This window comes from Nanorana parkeri, unplaced genomic scaffold (assembly GCF_000935625.1).
Source record: "Nanorana parkeri isolate BGI_ZX_2015 unplaced genomic scaffold, ASM93562v1 scaffold838, whole genome shotgun sequence".
NCBI classification, from domain to species: domain Eukaryota; kingdom Metazoa; phylum Chordata; class Amphibia; order Anura; family Dicroglossidae; genus Nanorana; species Nanorana parkeri.
This window is the reverse complement of record NW_017307106.1, coordinates 66,005-84,419: the sequence shown is the minus strand read 5'-3', so window position 1 is coordinate 84,419 and position 18,415 is coordinate 66,005. Positions and strand designations below refer to the sequence as shown.

Below are 18,415 nucleotides of genomic sequence, written 5' to 3'. Positions count from 1 at the left end.
TATATATATATATATATATATATATATATATATATATGTTTAAACATAAAACCCTTTTGTTTGTGGAATGTGCAATCATTTAAAAAAGAAAAATCTATATTCCCCACTAGTATTCCTACAATCCAGAGGGGGGTATGTTCTATCCAATACTGAAGACTTTATTTACTAATTGACATATTAAAAAACAAAACAAAAAAACTCCCCCATAAAAACATTTAAAAGTCAGGACAACTAACTGCAGGGCCCTGCTTAAGTCACAGCATAATATCTATCATGTGTTCATGCACAAATAGTACTTATATATGTACAAAAGGATCATGCGCAAAAACATTTAATCTTTGATTTTGTTTTGTTTTTTCTTCTCTATAATATTTATTCAGCATTTGTATACTTTTATACAGCATTTGCTCACTTTCTATATCTTTAGCGCTAGTCATACTGTTACAGCAAAGGCAAACAAACCACTCCAAAGAAAAAAAAAAGAAGAAGAATATAATACAATTATCTGTTGTTATAAACATGGCTGGAAATCCTTAGTAATCCTGAAGGCAGGAGCAAACTTAAATACCGAGAAATCTGTAAGGAGATTACCTGTATTCCCACAATGCACTGGTGTGGTGGGGGATGCATGCAAACTCTTCTCAGGATGAAGGAAGGAGCACAGTTGACACAGTACAACTAGCTCACCATGAATAATGGAGAGGGCATAACATTACATCATGATCATCTTATTAGGTTTCATTGTTACCACAGTCACAGTTTGTACTCTGTTCCCAAGTGCAGTTGGACTTTTGGATCATCAGTTTATTTCACTATAAAACGACAACTCAACAAAAGCATTTGATTGGATCATCCTTACAATCTAAGGTTAGTTTGATTGCACTGCGTTTTAAAAGCAGGAAATTAGTTATCAAGCCCTTGAATAATATCTAGGTTTGCTGGAACTGGAACTGATATGTTTGTAAATGTATTCTGGATAAAATGATGACACTATATTTTGTGATGCATGGTATACGCATTATGTGTTTTCTACTTTCTACATTTTGGTTTATGCATGGAAGGATAAAGTGCAACATACGATACAGTTAAAGTTTGTACATAAATTTAATAGTACCTCTGTAATTGGAAATGTGGCCAAGAGCACTACTAGATGTGACCAAAATTGCTCAGGGTATAAAATATATTACTGACATTAAATCATTTATTTGAAGACAATTATAATGGAAATCACATTTAATATACAGTAGGTATGTGCTTCACACTCACAGCTTTACTATGTAGAGATCAACAAGGAAGACAAAAAGTAGTCAGACTGTTCTCTGACCCTCCTCTTGTGGTAATTATACCTTCGCTCTTCTGTATGTAACCCATGACATGTGATTAGAGATGGTTTCTTTATTTCATGGATTTAATTATTCATAGTATTATTATCGTATTGTATATATGTTCACAATTGAAATTAGATAAATATATCAAAAATTACACTCCGGCAATGGAATGACTCACAGGAATTTGGACCCCCAGAGCAGAGGCGTAGAGAGGCTGCACGGACTGGCGTGCTGGTGACCTCATATTAGTCTTAGGGCACCATCCGTTGGCCATTTCAGCTCCCATTTAAGCTACACATAAGGATACATTGATTTGGAGTGCAATGTGATACCTCTGATTGGTCTAGCAGCCAGACAGCAGCGAGGTTCAGGTGAGTATATCTTTTTTATTTCTGTCCCTTTACAAAAAGAAGCACATACTGTAACCCTTGCAGTGGGGGGTAGCCCCACTGCAAGGGTTAAGAATATTTCTGCCCGGAGTTCTTTTTTAAGAGGTGCAGGCTCAAGGACAATTATTGGTATCTTGGCTTTACTACATAGTAAGTTGCTAGCTTGGATAAAGCATGCAGCCAGCAATTAAGATGATGTTGTGTTCACTTTAATCGACCAATCATGAGCTAGTAGAAATGCATTTTTTTATTCTCTTCCCTTCATTTGGGTATTCGGAGTGAACACAGTTTTACTGTATTCACTAATATTCAATTTAGAAAGTGAACATACACTTTTCAAAATTAAAATTCACTTTGCGTGAATGGCACATATGAAACCCCTTAGTGCTCTGGAGTTCCTTTGTCATGTATTAAATGTTTAGTTGTAAAGATTCTGTGTGCATAGCTAATGTACACATATCAAAAATAAACTTAAAATGAAACCCCAACTATTATACTTTCTCTTTACTAAGACAACAGTCATACATGTTAAGCGTACAAGTAATTGTAGCAGAGATGATCACAATTCACTGCTGTTGTCATGACAACCCGGCATTGCTTTAACATTGTGTCTATAATTTTTTCTAGATTTGGAAAGAATAACATTCAGCTGAATTCACCATGCCCCAGCTGTTGCCTGCAAAAGAAGCAGCTAGAATATACCACACCAACTATGTTCGCAATGCTCGTGCCATTGGTGTCTTGTGGGCAGTGTTCACAATATGCTTCACAATTATCATGGTGGAAGTGTTCATCCAGCCATACTGGATTGGGGACAGCTTAAATACACCTCAAGCTGGTTACTTTGGACTGTTTAGCTACTGTATAGGCAATGCATTGACCTCAGAGCTTATCTGCAAAGGAAGCGCCTTGGACTTTGAATCAATACCTTCAGGAGCCTTCAAAACAGCCATGTTTTTTGTTGGTGTGTCAATGTTTCTAGTGGTGGGCTCCATGCTGGCCTTCGGTCTTTTCTTCTTCTGCAATTCAGCAACAGTGTACAAGATCTGTGCATGGATGCAGCTCGCTGCAGGTAAATGCTGACACTGTTTAAGTTGGCCTGATAACAAGGTCAGTGTTTTCATTATTTTCATCAATTCCTTACTGCAATTCTGTTTTGTCAGAGTGTGTTGTAATTCCGCTCTAAAAAACTCTTATAGTTCTGTTTGTACATTGGTGATATTTCTTTGCTGTCCTTGCAGCAGCTGGCCTGATGATTGGCTGCCTTATTTACCCCGATGGGTGGGACTCTGCAGAAGTCAAACGCATGTGCGGAGACAAGACTGACAAATACACATTAGGAGCATGCACAATACGCTGGGCATATATCCTAGCTATGATTGCCATCCTGGATGCTCTCATTCTCTCTTTTCTGGCATTCGTCCTTGGGAACAGACAGGACAGTTTGCTGCCGGAGGATTTCAAGATTCAGACCAAAGGTTAGAAGAATCATTCATTGTTTATTGCTAATTTCTGCAATGTTAGCAAATTACGGTAGTAAATTACAATAACAACCCTAATATAATATTAAAACACAAAAAAAGTAAGTTAAAAAGTAACACAACAAAAAGCATATGTACCAAGTAAATAATACAGCTACACAAATTAATAATGCAAGAACACTAACAATTCTATCATATATTAATTTAAAAAAAAATCATATTTGGCAATCCACATTAAAAGCATAGAGCAATTTTTAAATTCAATATATTAGAGGTACCAGTGGCGTAACTACCGCCATAGCGACCCACGCGGTCGCTATGGGGCCTGGGGCAGAGGTGGGCCTGGTCCAGGGCCAGATTAACATAGGGACGCATGGAGTTCTGCTCCGGGTCTGCCTCTGCAAATAGGCTCGGCCGGGAGACGGAGGAGAGAACGGGGACATGGGCTCTGCGGTTTATCATGAGGATGGGGGGGAAGGCCCGGGGAAGGGGGGAGATGTCTTGCAGGTGGTGCCCTGCGAATGGCACATGGTGGAGACCCCGTACCTGGTGGCAGTGTGGATTCTGGTGGCACCCTGGCCAAGATCGGTGAGTGACAGTGTGTGCCTGTCACAGAAATAATGAATCCAAACAAATCCGAATGTTTTTGATAACGAAATTCAGATGCATACGAAATGTTTCCAGAATGCCATTCAGAATGGAACAAAAGAGGGGAGAGCTGTGTGTTATTCTGTGATAGTTCTTTGCCTCTTTGTTTACATTCGGGAGCAAAGTAGCGGAGAAAAAAATGCAGAAAAGTTTTTAACTTTTGACAGTCCACACAAAAAAAAAAGTGTGCAGTTCCCTACAGCAATTCATACCAGACCCTTCCACCATATGCACTCCCTCCCCTTCCACCACACCAAGCCACATGCCCCCAAACATGGGGAGGGTGCTTTGCCAGGGGGGACCCCGTGGGAAAAAACCTTGTCCCCATGTCTAAGAGGACAAGGGCCTCTTCCCCACAACCCTGGTCCGGTGGTTATGGGAGTCTGCGAGCAGGGTGTCTTATTTGAATCTGTGTGCCCCCTTTCATTAAAGATCCCGCCCCCCTTGTGAATCAGTAAGGAACAGTTTTTACCCCTATTCATTCACCAAATAAACATTTAAAATATTAATAAATACACAATATCGTGGGGAAAAACCCCACAACAGAGGTTTCTGAGAATCCCTTTATTAAAACCCCCCAAAAATGTCCCATGATGCCAATCCAGCATCGATTACCTCATCCAGCGCGGACCCGACAAAAAAAAAAAAAAATACTTGCCGCCCGACAAAATCTTTACAACGGGCAGTGGGCAAAAAATAAACAAAGCCTGCTATTGGCTATTTCAAATTGAAATAGCCAATAGCAGGCTGGCTATTGCACCCGCCCACTGCCTAATGCAAATCACAGAGGAGTGGACCTAAGAGAGAACTTTCTCTCTCAGGTCCGCTCCTCTGCAGGAGCAATAGCTATCCAAATTGCTATTTCAAATTGCAATAGCCAATAGCAGGATGGCTATTGCTCCGCCCCCTGCCTGATGTCAATCAGCAGAGGAGCAGACCTGAGAGATAAAGTCCTCTGCCGATTGACAATTTTGGCATATGCTGGGGTGAATGAATGAACTGACCATGTGTGGGAGTTATGTCATCCCAGCATGGCCAATCAAGATGGCTGAAGATCCTGAACCTGGGTGAGAGTTGGGATAAGACTGGGCAAAGATGTCAGCATCTGAGCTTGTGGACGCCCATTGCTGAAAGGGAGGAAAGTATAGTTCTCCTTTAAGCAAGTATACAACCTGATGCACAGGTAGACAATTGCATTGGGCAGAGTATCTGCAATATTAAGAAACTCATGGGTATTTGTTTGGTACTATGGACCTGTTTTTAATGAAGGTTGCCAGAATGGTTTGGTTTGTAGATTTTAACAGCAGGATTACTGGTCTGTGTGTTTGGGTTTGGTTTGGTTGTGGTATTAGACCCTGACCTTTGTTTTTGTGTTTTACAGAAGATGAGAGTGGTTGAAAAGAATTACAACCCACTGCAAGAACATGTCAAGCTGCGTGTAACATATATATATATATTTGTTCTACCTTGAAGATTACACACTCACTCACTGAGAAGTGAATACATGAATACATTGAAAATATGTATAGAATGTGTGTGTTGTCTCACCTCTCCATTTTCCATAAGGATGTATAGAGACATAACCTTGGCTGATTACACTTGGAAAACTTTGCTTCATTTTCAAAACACAGTATTTATAGGGGGGTTTCATGTCTGTTTTTTAGAAACTGGAAGAAAATATAAAAAAGCAATGCAACCCTATATTATTGACTATGCTGTTTCATGACCACACTGAATGGCTTGTTTATACAAGGTGCACTTCCATGCGTTTTGCTGCATTTTTCAGTACAGTGAGTGTTTGCTACAGATACTTTTTCATTCACAAACAATTGTAAATGACATATATATAATGGATGTGATACAAACATGGTCAGTGTATCTCTACACAGGCTCAGACAGTCTGGGTTCAGACGTGCTGTGAGTGACCTGCATCAGTACATAGAGACCTATACAGGCCTTCTCTATCATTCCAGTCTTACACTTCAAACACAATTGTAGAGATACATCCAAGTGGCCCATTTGCAAATGAGGAAAGCATTTAAATGCATTCAGACATGCAAAATTAGAAAACCCAGTTTGGCTACCAGCATGCAATTTAATTTCTCCACATATCTAAACTGCATCACACACATAGTCATATGTATGTCTATATTTTGGATGATATGGAAGTGCATTTACATGTCCTATTACAGTGGTGGAAATGGAGGGCTGCATCTAAATCACTGTTACCCCTAGACTATTCATTTGAAAAATATGGTCATAGATGTCATAATAAAAGCAAGAAAATCATGCATTTAACAGGCATAACCCCCTTCCAGGAAGCTCTATCCTAGGGACCCGTCCACTCATCTGTGTATTACCACTGTATGCTCCTCTCACACCAGCTTGTATGGATGCGGTGCACTGCCATAGACATATCCCGCCAAGGGTTTCTGGTAAGTGGCGTTTGGCTTAGAGTAGAAGCAGCAAAAGTAACCCCCCTCCCTTTCATTGTTGTCAGCCATAGTAACCCTCAGCATTAAGTCTCAGTGTCAGCAATGTGTCAACTCCTCACACTGCAATCAGTTTATAAATCAGCCCCTTGGTATTTATTGATATACTTTAAACATTTTACCTTCCTGACTGCAAAAAATGTTTATCTTCATCATTTAAGAGTATAAACTGCAGAACCCTGAGAAAATATAATATAAAACCTTTGCACCCTGTTGTTGCCATCGCCACATGGCTTACGGCGGTTGCAGCAGAACCCGGTAAACTTACTTCTTGCTGCCAAACCTCCGTAAACCCGACTGTTGGTTTTCTATTGGAAGTGATTTTGGTGGCTGTGAAGGCACCTGAACACTTCCACAGACCCCAGACAATGGCGCCCCCACCCACGTTGTATGCCAGGCTTTGCTGACCCTCTTGGGCACCTGCAACAGCATGACATACGTCAGTAGGGAGACTGGCGTGAGATTAGCAAACATCAATTAGCTGATCACCCCTGTGAAAAATAAAAGCGGAAGTGACAAGCTTGTTGTCACTTCTGGTTACAGAGCTCTCTGCGGACGATCTGCGCTTGATTAGCTGCATCATGCAAAGGTGACATTTGGGTCTGATAGACCCCCAATGTCCTCTTAAAGACAACCTGTCACCTCCAGTGTGCTTGTCAGCACACATGTCGGAGTGAGAACAATGTTAGGGCCATTATTCACAGTTAAAGGCCTGTAAATGCTTTTAAAGCATTGCCTACAGCAGGGGTAGGCAAAATTTGGCCCTTTAGATACTCCAAATCTCATCATTTCTCTGCCCCTGGAAATTATGCCTGTGGTTGTCAGAGTCTTGCAATGCCTCATGTGACTTGTAGTTCACTACAGCTAATGGGCTGAAGTTTGCCTACCCCTGCACTATAGACAATTGTGGGTACCAAAATCTTTTGCCCCTTCGGAGGCACATGCCATTTTGAGGCTTGGCATAGTAGGTATCTCTCGACACAACCTCATCATCTTTTATATTTTACAAAAAAAATGGGTATTATATTGTATTTGTGTGCACTAAAATTAATTTGAATGCATTTTTTAGTAACAATTTAAGATTAATAAACAGTTATGCTAATATCACATGACAAACAATTGCAACGGCCACCATTTTCTTCTACACAGTCTCTGCTTTCAGAAAAATTATTATTTTACATCTTGCTTACAAAGAAAATTCTTAACATTGGTGCATCAATTACATTACAAAAGCAACAAATAATGTGTTTGTACAATATTCATCCCTAAATTTAAGAGGGATTTCCTCTAATCTCTTTGTTCCTAAAACTATATCTAGTATAAACAAAGTCCAGAACTTGTGAAGAAGGCAGATCCTCATAAGAGAAACCACAGCACCATCTGGTGGCAGAAATCATGAAATGCTTCTTTATTTGATTTGTTTTGCAAAGACAAGCTGAAAAACATTATTCAGATCCATAGAAAATGTCAAACTAAACAAACACAAAACACTCAAATCGCTCTAAAAAAATAGAAATGAGAATTTAATAACATTATTTTCCAGTGGTGTTTCCAGCCCCAGATGCAATGCTACAATATGAGTATATTATGAAGATATCACTCCGTCAGTCTCCATCCATCTCCTACTAATCATAGATGTTTCCAGGGGTGCAGCGCAGGCCATACAATAAAAGACGTGCAGACTCTTTTGGGCTACTCCATGAGGCATAGAGCGAATTATTAAAGCTGAACTCCAGGACTTATCTTTTTACTTTAACTTACATTGGTTCAGCTTGCTTACATCTTAATTCTTCATATCTAACATCCAGAGGGTTGCTGGGGATGCAGAAAGTAACCTGTGCTAAATACAGTCAGCGCTGGGCTCTTCCAGGTGCTGATGGAGTGACTTGCCATCTGTATACTCAACGTCTGTTGCCCACTCGGCACCTCCACCAATCAGACACTGTCTTGTATTTTTTTTTATATACAGGTGAAACTCGAATAATTAGAATATCGTGCAAAAGTAATTGCAGTAAGTGCTGCAAAAGGGGCCCAAACCAAGTACTGAGTACATATGCATGCTTGTACTTTTCAGAGGTCCGATATTGTTCTATGTACAATCCTTGTTTTATTGATTGCATGTAATCTACTTTTTTGAGGTTGTGGATTTGGGGTTCTTGGGGTTTTCATGAGCTGTAAGCCATAATCATCACAATTATGACAAATCACGGCTTGAATTATCTTGCTTTGCATGTAATGAGTCTATCTCATATATTAGTTTCACCTTTTAAGTTGCATTAGTGAAATAAATGAACTTTGCACGATATTCTAATTATTCGAGTTTCACCTGTACATTCTTTATTTAAGTTTTCAAATATAGAACAGTGTACAAGTGGGCAACATCAAAAATAAACAAACAATCACAAGCAAACGTCCCAAGGTATGAAACCAAAATCTAGGAGAAATATACCTATAGCTTGTATTTTTTTCCAATGAAGACATACAAACAAGACAGAGAGTGTGACGTCATATTCCCCTACTTCCTGCCTCGTCCAATCAGACAGCGCCTTGTATTAACTGAAAGGATCCAAGACAATCTCTGAATGGTGGAGGTGCTGAGCCAGCTACCCCTGTGTTTAGCACCCGGTAGAGCACAGCGCTGACTGTATGGAGCACAAGCTACTACCATGAATTTCTGCATCCCCAGCAGCCCTCCGAATGCAAGAAATGGAGACTTAAATCTAACCGAGCTGAACCAATGTAAGTTTTAAAAAATAAATATTTCCTGGAGTTCAGCTTTAAGTGCAATAACCCACAACTGATCAGAAATCATCTTCCAGGGGTCTGACTTCAGAAGAACAAAATCTAGCTGGTTGTTATGTGTTACAGCACTTTGTATTCCCATTTTGATCTCTGCGCTGGATTATTAAATAAGACTGTTTAGTTAAAGTTCACACAGGCATTGGAAAGAAAGGCATGTTAAAACACATGTGAATCACATAGCTTTGAAATGTATTTTTGGCACATCTTTGACATGGTTAGGAGTCGTTCATAAAGTGCTGGCTATAGTATCTGGTATATTCATGCTATAGTAGTAGTTACTCACATTCAATTGGACTTGTTCTGTAATGTTGAAGATGTTTTAAAGCTTACCCAAGGCACATCTTTAGTTTTAATTAGTGTCAGGAACATACCCTGGCATTTATAACCACACGGGTAAAGGTGCCCATACACCTTACGATTATCGGACGATTTTCGTATGCGATCGACTTTTCGGCCGATAACATCGTATGTGTGCATTGCAGTGCCCGACCGACATTACTGTACAATCGTACGCCTTTTGACGGTCAAGCATGTTTGAAAACTTTGCTAGATCGTACGATTGTCGTAAGGTTGCTGGCGTTTCCGTCCGTCAAAAGTCATACGATCTACACTGAGCTTGCGCTAACGAAAATACGGCAAATCAATTACCGCATTTCGTCCAGGTGCTTCTCGTTAATTACGGCTAAATTAATCTTGCGATCATCGGGGCAGGATGGGGCTGCCGTACGAAAATCGTACGACTATTCGATCATCGGACGAAACGTTTCGTCCGATAATCGTAAGGTGTATGGGCACCTTAACTCAGACACCTTAATCCATTCACCACTGAATGTGTCAAGGTGTTGATTGTCCAAGCACATGTCCTAGGCTTTCAGAAAACCTTAATAAACTTTTTTTTTTAAGCAAAAGCTTCCTGAAGTCCTTACGAGATTCTAAGGCAGGTTTAGGAGGAATAGTAATTGACTTGAATTGAGGTGTTTAGTAAGCCCTGTAAATTGGCAATTATGGCAAATTTTGCTGGTGAGATTAAAAAGCAATGTGGAGGTAAACAATGCAAATGCATTATAAATATCGGAGGAGTTAAATCAGAAAAACGCATTCAACTACCTTACCTATTAACAATACTGTATGTAATTTTAGATAGAAAAAAAACTGTGCAAGGAATCAAATAACACTCTAAGTGCAGCTGTGCTTAATAGGCGAGTACACCCAAAATAGGAAAAAAGAAAATGGCACTGCGCTTCACAAACTCAAAAATTATATTCCTAAAATGTGAAACAAATAGTATAAAATGTGAAATTGTCACAAAGTGATACACAATCTTGTGTCATACAAAACACCTGTGTTGCACAATGCCTGTGCTGATGATAGTAAGAAAAAGCTCTAGGTCTAATGGTCTAGACACTATAAACCATAATAAACATGGGGGGGGGGAAACCGTGCTAGTACATCTCGTAAAATGTGTATTTATAATCCACACCACGTCCATGAATGCATAAACAATTAGTGAATCAGTGCTCTCCAGACTCCACCGTGCTCAAAGATAAGATTTGGCTGCACTCACCGACTCCTATTGCTCACCATATTTCAGATGAACAATTAGCGCTTTGTTGATATATATAGAACCAAATCACAGGATTTTTCTATATGTACATTTTTTTCCCCCCATGTTTATTATAGTTTATAGCAAGGCTCAAAATTTCAAGTCCTGAGCTACTAGCCAGGCCTTAAAAGTTACTCGCCACCAGTTGCCCCACCTAACCACTACCCTGCCGCGGACTTAACTCCGCCAGGTCAGTGGTGTGACATAGAGTACAGAGATCAGTAACAACGCGGAGTCCAGCGGTGTGATGCACAGTACTAAGGTCAGCAGTACAGAGGTCAGTAATGTAACTCGGAGTGCAGAGGTCAGCAGTGTTAAGCTGGCCATACACCTTACAACCATCGCAACGACTTTCGTTGTGCGATGGTTGTAAGGTAATAAAATTTTTGTACGATCTGCCCATCTTGGAAAGGCAGATCGTACTTGTGATCATTGCAAGTCCTCCCCGCCGAGGGGAGGGCTTGCTGATGATTGTAATGCTGAGCAGGCAGTGTGCGCTTGCGCACACCAGCCCGTGCTGCTTTCGTCTTCTGAGCATGCCACAAACCCGCCGAAAATCGTACGATTTTTGGCAGGTTTTCCAGCTAGCTTGGAAGATGAAGGTCCTGGGACCGTACAGTAGATGCGGCCACACGCTGCCCTTACACCTGCCAATTATCGTACTTTGCGGGATCACCTGCGATTATCGTACGATAATCGTCAGGTGCATGGGCACCTTTACACAGAAAAAACAGGGACTTACAGTGCACAGTTGATCTGATTCAGGTGCTCTCTTCCTGGTGGGGGTGTTGGGGGGAGGGTCATCAATGCTGCCTCCATGTAACAAGGTGAAGCCTCCAGCAGCGTAGTTGACCCTCCTTTCAGGTCCCACACTGCAGAAATGTACAGAGGTCAGCAGGATGACGCACAGCACAGAGTTCAGTAATGTAACGCACAGTCCAGAGGTCAGCGGTAAGGAGGTCAGTAATGTAACGCACAGTACAGAGGTCAGTAATAAAGCACAGTTCAAAAGTCAGCAGTGTAAGGCAGAAATAATGCACGGTACAGAAGTCGGCAATAGCGCACAGTGGAGAAGTCAGCGGTGTATGGCAGAAATAACGCACAGAGCAGCGATCACCAAGAACGCACAATGCAGCGGTCCACGAGAACGCACGGCGCATCGGTCCGCGAGAACGCACTGCGCATCGGTCAGTGAGAGCGCAAGGCGCATCGGTCAGCGAGAGCGCATGGCGCATCGGTCAGCAAGAGCGCGCAGTCAGCGAGAGCGCACAGCGCATCGGTCAGCGAGGGCGCACGGCGCAGCGGTCAGCGAGAACGCACGGCGCATCGGTCAGCAGGAACAAACGGTGCAGCGGTCAGCAGTTTAAGGCAGAAATAACAGGGACTTACAGTGCACATGGCTGGTGTGCCCTTTTCTTCTCCTGGTGTGTGTGTGCGGGGGGGTACAGCGATCTGTCCTGTCCGACGTGAAGCCTCCCTTCAGGTCCCGCACTGTCCTGCCATCCAGCCAATCACAGCTCTGCATTCTTCCTCCCAGCCTATGGCAGCTAACGTGGGCGGAGGAAGACTGCAGATGACGGACAGCCAGCTGAGCTGAACTTTCTCCCGTCTCTTCTCCTCTTCAGCCGCTGCAGCTATAGAGCGGCCGCAGAGGAGAAGAGAAGGGGGAGAGCTGACCGGGTGATCGCCGCTGCTGAAGTGGCGGCAGATTCCTTTCTCATACTGCCGGCGGCGCCCGCCCTCCCCCCGATGAATTTCCACTCGCCAACACGCAATTTTCACTCGCCAATTGCGAGGGGGCGAGTGGAAATTTTGAGCCCTGGTTTATAGTGTCTAGACCATTAGACCTAGAGTTTTTCTTACTATCATCAGCACAGGTGTTGTGTATGACACAAAATTGTGTATCACTTTGTGACAATTTCACATTTTATACTATTTTTTTCACATTTTAGGAATATAATTTTTGAGTTTGAAGCGCAATGCTATTTTCTTTTTTCCAATACTGTACGTAATTTGTTATCACTCAGCTGTAGATCCTCAAATCATCTCTGAATTCATGCTGACGTTGTCCTTCCTTCTGGAGGGTGGCTACTTTTGTTCCCCATGACTCCTGTGTGTGTTGTAATGCTCACTCCTGTGAATGACTACAATCTCAATACAAATTCGCAAACTAAATATGAGATTGTAGTCCATCACAGGAGTGAGCTTGGAGCGGTGGCTACTTAACAACACACACAGGGACCATGGGGCACAAAAGTAGCCACCCTCCGGAAGGAAGGACAGTGTCAGCACCAATTCAGAGATGATTTGAGGATCTGAAGCTGAGTGATACACAAATAAGATATATTTTTATTAATAGGGCAATTAAATGTATTTTTAAGCTTTAACTCCTAGGTACTTGAATGCATTGCTGCAATACAGTAGCTGTGTTTTATTTCATTTGTACACCATTTTGATCACCAAACTGAACTTTGATCTTGCTTCTGGGCCTTTGCAAGGGCATAACTGTCATGCAATTGAGCCAGTCACTGATAGACACATGGAATGATTTATATGGCAGACCAGTCAGAACCTATCTGTATGGCAGAGGGATTTCTTCATATGCAATCGTAATGTAAGGAGGTTTCATAGGTAAATACCAATATTCAAAATTATAAAACAAATAAAATGCCTTCTGTAAAACGGATTCCCCATATATGTCAAGAATGCTTAAAAGAAGTTCTTTAAATGATTGATGAGGTCTGTAAGGGAAGTAAAACTTGCGAATTTCTGTTGCTAGTGGCTTGTTCCCATGTGGGCCAAAAATAGAGCTTGCATTCCCCAGGTACACGGGCTCTCCGCTATACAAGAACAAGCGAGTATAATTTGTTTGTACGCTCTTCTTGAAGGTGGCGCCGAGCTCTGATAACTTTTGGTAGGTTCGGAGCACAAATTTGCTGCAATCGTAGGAATCAAACCACAAAGTTGAATTAGGTAACACCGATTCCTTCACAGTCCATGTCTCATAGTAAATGCCAGTGTTGTTATCTTCTTTTATCCATTTTGCCAACTGGTTAAACATGGAGCCTATTATATTAAACAGAAGTAAACTGAGTTACAATCCATGAAAAGTATTATAATATGGATCTTCCTCTGCTATACAGGAAATACGTGATGCTGTTTGAAAATGGTTAATTTAGGCTTGGGAAGGGGACGGCATCTGCATTGTACTTTTTGGCTGCCCTGCTGGTTTGTAATACAACTACTAACAGGGTTATTCACAAAAGGGTGAAGAGTTTGGAGAAGGCAGGAGAAGTGAACAATCTAGGACATCATAGCTGATTTGGAAACGTTCTCCAATTCAGCTCACTTTCCATTCAGTTATGTTGTCCTACATTGTTCACGTCTCCTGCCTTCTCCAAACTCTTCACCCTTAGTGAATAACTCTGTACATTTTCACTGATCTTATAGGGGCCCGTTCAAATATCCACATCATGATAACACATGTTCTACTGAACCTTAACGCATGCACAATGGTTCACTGCACAGTAGCAGCAAATGGAAAACATACTGTGGTGCACATGGTGTGTTAGGTTTAAAACATTGTATATGTCTAATTTTCAGGGTCTTAAGGTGCACTGCCAGCCCATTGCAATTGAATGGGGGGCTGCATTAATGCAGCACACCATAATGCACAGTTAACGCAGGTGGATTAGGCCTCACACGTGTGTTAAAACCAGGCATTAGAGAAGCGTTTTTAACGCCTATGTGCTGCCTATTAACGCCCATGTTGGAGAAAACAATAGCAACTGCCCGGTGCTGTTCATACATGGGTGTTAGTGTTGTGTTGCTGTGTGTCAAAAAAGTGCACGTCACATTCTGGAGGCATTGCTGCTGGACAAATGCATCCGTTGAAGTATACTGAAACGCCCCTCATATGCTCAGTCCATGCTCCCTAGGGCATTTTCCGGGCATTTAAGAAGCATTGCACAGGTATTTTAGGAGAGGCAAAGGAGGTTTTGCAATTTGCAGAAACCACTGTGGAAGGGATAGCGTGAGTGGACAGAGCTGGTACAGATACCACTTCCTGTCTGCACACCGCCAGTGTTTCGCCAGCAAGAAGACAGCTTCTAGCCAGGTACTTGCAACTTGTGACAGCTGTTATCGGTGTCATCCAAAGCAGTGGCAGCCATAGCATTGCCAGGCATTGCAAGTACCAGCCAGAGCCAGTCATGTCTGAAATAAATGTTGCACGGCTAATTCAAGCAGTTGAGCAACACACAGAATTGTATGACCCAATCTGCCCAGCTACTCTGACTCCTTAAAAAAAATAAAAATAATAGAAGTGTGGCCACTGCTGATCACATCCCTTTACCCTTAACAGACTGTGACTGACAGTGATTCTAGAGAGCTGTTGCGCATGTCCATATATTCGTGGACGCGCAGCAGCTCTCTCCTTACCTGCACGTCCCCGTGTGCCAGCCGGGCTCCTTCCTCCCTCTCTCTCTCTCCCTGCCCTGTGTCACACTGACATAATAAAAAGATCGTGGATCGCTGATGACAGAGGGGAAGGAGCCCTCTCTCTCTCTTCAGCATTTACTACAAATGGGAACGTCCATATATGGTAAATGATGTCACTGGAGATCCCTGCAGATCAGATGCTTGCAGGGATCCCCAGTGACACCATTTACCATATATGGACTTTCCCATTTGTAGTAAATGCTGAAGAGAGAGAGAGGGCTCCTTCCCCTCTCTCATCAGCGATCCACAGTGAATTGAGGATGTCAGCGTCACACAGGGCAGGGAGAGAGAGAGAGGGAAGGAGCCTTCTCTCTCTCTTCATCATTTACCACATATGGGCAAGTCCATATATGATGAATGATGTCACTGGGGATCCCTGCTGATCGGATGCTTGCCAGTCTGCAGGGATACCCAGTGACATCATTCACCATATATGGACTTGCCCATTTCTGGTAAATGATGGAGAGAGGGATGGCTCTTTATCCTCTCTCTCTCCCCCTGTGTTATGCTGACATCCTAATTACTGGGGATCGCTGATGAGAGAGGAGAAAGAGCACTGAATGTGCAGGGAGGCTGAGTCCGTCTCTTGCTGCTGCCTTCTCACTTCAGACTCCGCCTCCCGCTCACAAATGCCAGCGTGCACGAGCTGACAAAACACAGCTGTGCACGATGAGAGGAAGCGCGGCCACAGCAATGAGATCATTTGAAAAAAAAGCCGTGGGCGGGCTGGATCAAATGTTAACGCCCCCTAAGAGGAAAGGAGCTTGGAGCAGGGTTGAAGACGGCCATTTACTACAGGTTTTGAGGGTTTTATCTGTGATGTGCTGCGACTTTAGAAAAAAGGAACGATGCTACTACAATCAAGGTAAGGGGTATTTTTATTTGCCCTTAAGTCATAGTTCTCCTTTAATCTGTTTCTAGGATATTATCAGTATCACAGTCACATTTGTAAGTGATCCAAAACAAAACCAAAAGATTACAAACAAAACAAAAGATTCTGTTGCCGTTTATTTTTAGTCTCTGCAAGCTTGTCTCAATGTTATTTTTCATGCTAACAGATTATGAGAAATGATGCTTTGTACTCATGTGATAATGAAATGGAACATACATTGTGCAAAAAACTATTTTTATAAATGAAAAGGGGAAGTCACTCCTAGAGGGAAATAACACTCTCTTACTGGAGGTTACTCACGTCTTATCAGTACCATGTAAATATAGTGATTATAATAGGGGTCCTCAAACTACGGCCCGCAGGCCACATCCGGCCCGCCAGGGTCCTTGGCCCGTCCCGTTCAGGTGTTAAGGCCGGGGAGCTGCAGGCCCCTACCTTTATTACCTCCCGGCCGGCCGTTGTTAAAAAACGGCCGGCAGCTCTCTAGATAAGCCACGCCCACTTGCGCGAGCGGGAAACCCAGTCAATTTAAAAACAGGCAGCGATGCCTGTTAACATACAAGCGATCCGCCGGCTATAGAGCAGGCGGATTGGTTGTATGGGCGGTCGGCCCGTGTCCCCCCCCTCCCGTAGTCACGCTGATCCCGGGCTCCGCTGAGCCTGGGACCAGCATAGTGCCTCTGTCACAGGGGATCAGAGGGAGGTTGATACAAGACCTTCCTCCGCTCCCCTCTCCGCTGTAAGAATGCGGTAGTGATGTATTTTAAATTACTTCCGCATTCTTGTGTCACTCTCCAGCTTCAGAAGCTGATGGAGCAGATCTCTGCTTCATCAGCTTCTTCAGGGGGGTCCTAGGTGACATTAGGGGTTGTCTCCATAAAGAGGACCTGTCACATATTTTGCTATCACATAGGGGAGTTTCTTAGCCCCCTATGTAATAGCATAAAACTTAAGTGGAAAAAAAAATAGGAAACAAAATTAAAGATTACATTTTTTTTAAAGTTACACATAAAAAAGAATATTTTTTTTTCTTTTTTTTAAAGTCCCCACCCATACATACACGCATGCAAACATGCGTCGGGTGCGCATACCTGCGAAAATGACGATTGCGCCCATTACGCCGCACATGTTACATATCGCCGCGAACGTCGCAGTGTGAGCAATAATTCTAGGGCCATCAATCACTGATAACACTAAACTGATGAGCTATAAAAGTTTTTAAAGCGTCGCCTATGGTCAATTTTGGGTATGGTGTTTTTTTGCGATTTTGCGAGTGCGCGCAATTTTTAAGCTTGACATGTTTGGTGTCTATTTACCCGACGTGACCCCCGACTTTTATGTTTTAACAAAAAATTGGGTGATAATAAATGTTTCCTAACACAATGTAAAAAAAAAAAAACTTTTCTGTAATTTTCCTGAAATATAGTAAAAAAATAAAACCCGCAGTGGTGATCAAACACCACCAAAAGAAAGCTCTATCTGTCCCCAAAAAATGGTATAAAATTAATTTCAGTACAGCGTTGCGTGACGGAATAAACATCAAAGTACCGCAGCGCTGAATACTGAAAAATGGCCTGGCCAGGAAGGGGGTCTAAACACCTGGTCTTCAAGCAGTTAAAATAGGCCCAGCCGCCCTAAACAACATATAGCAATCAATCGGCCGGCCGCTTGCCCGCGGGGTCCAGGGAGATTGTCATTCCCCCGGCCCCGCCTGGGTGTCAGGGAAGACACACAGGGTGTTCCGGAAGCTTGGCAGCTTCTGTGTTCGGCCTGCGCGGCTGCGCTCTTTTATCTCAGGGCGCATGCCGAGGCAAACCAAATGCCTTGGTTCCTTTAGCAGCGTAACGCCAGTGCGGCTGCGCCCCTCCAACTTTGGGTGCACGCCAGCACAGGCTCTTGTAGGGCGGCCAATAAGAAGAGAACTGGGATATGAAGTGATGTCATCTCCCTGCCTCTCCCAAAGCTGCACGCCGCTGTAGAGAGGTAAGACAGGGCAGTCTACATGCCCATTCATTGTAATAAATAACAAATACTTGAGCTGCAGAAAATAATAAGAAATCATGCTAGCACATGTTCCTGGCTAAGAGAAATGAATTGTATTAAAAAAATGTTTTGTTTATTAAAGAAGTTGTTAAAAATATTTATATATACACCCTCTAAGTAAGGGCTTATTCACACCAGAGCAGCAGCTGCTGGAGCGCACAGCAACTGCTCACTAACGTTCCCCCTTTGTTCTGGGACAGGAGGGGGCGTGGCGGTGCGGCACCACAGCCACCCCCC

The 18,415-nt window shown here is 42.7% G+C and overlaps 2 protein-coding genes across 3 annotated transcripts in view; one reads left to right on the top strand and one right to left on the bottom strand.

The window, feature by feature from the left end:
* The window catches only part of CLN5 (ceroid-lipofuscinosis, neuronal 5), a 31,730-nt gene that overhangs the window by 3,137 nt on the left and 10,178 nt on the right, over nt 1-18,415 (bottom strand). Inside the window, exon 4 of one of the 2 annotated variants that reach the window (XM_018565378.1) lies at nt 13,281-13,809. In XM_018565378.1, the coding sequence (XP_018420880.1) occupies nt 13,316-13,809 (494 nt within the window). In that variant the 3' untranslated portion in view covers nt 13,281-13,315. Of the gene's footprint in view, nt 1-13,250; nt 13,810-18,415 lie in introns of those variants that run through there. The other variant, XM_018565377.1, reaches the window with a different exon arrangement.
* LHFPL5 (lipoma HMGIC fusion partner-like 5) lies at nt 2,378-5,250 on the top strand. Its single transcript, XM_018565379.1, has 3 exons — nt 2,378-2,789; nt 2,959-3,195; nt 5,228-5,250. The coding sequence occupies exons 1-3, from the start codon at nt 2,378-2,380 to the stop codon at nt 5,242-5,244; spliced, it is 666 nt and encodes a 221-aa protein (XP_018420881.1). The 3' UTR covers nt 5,245-5,250.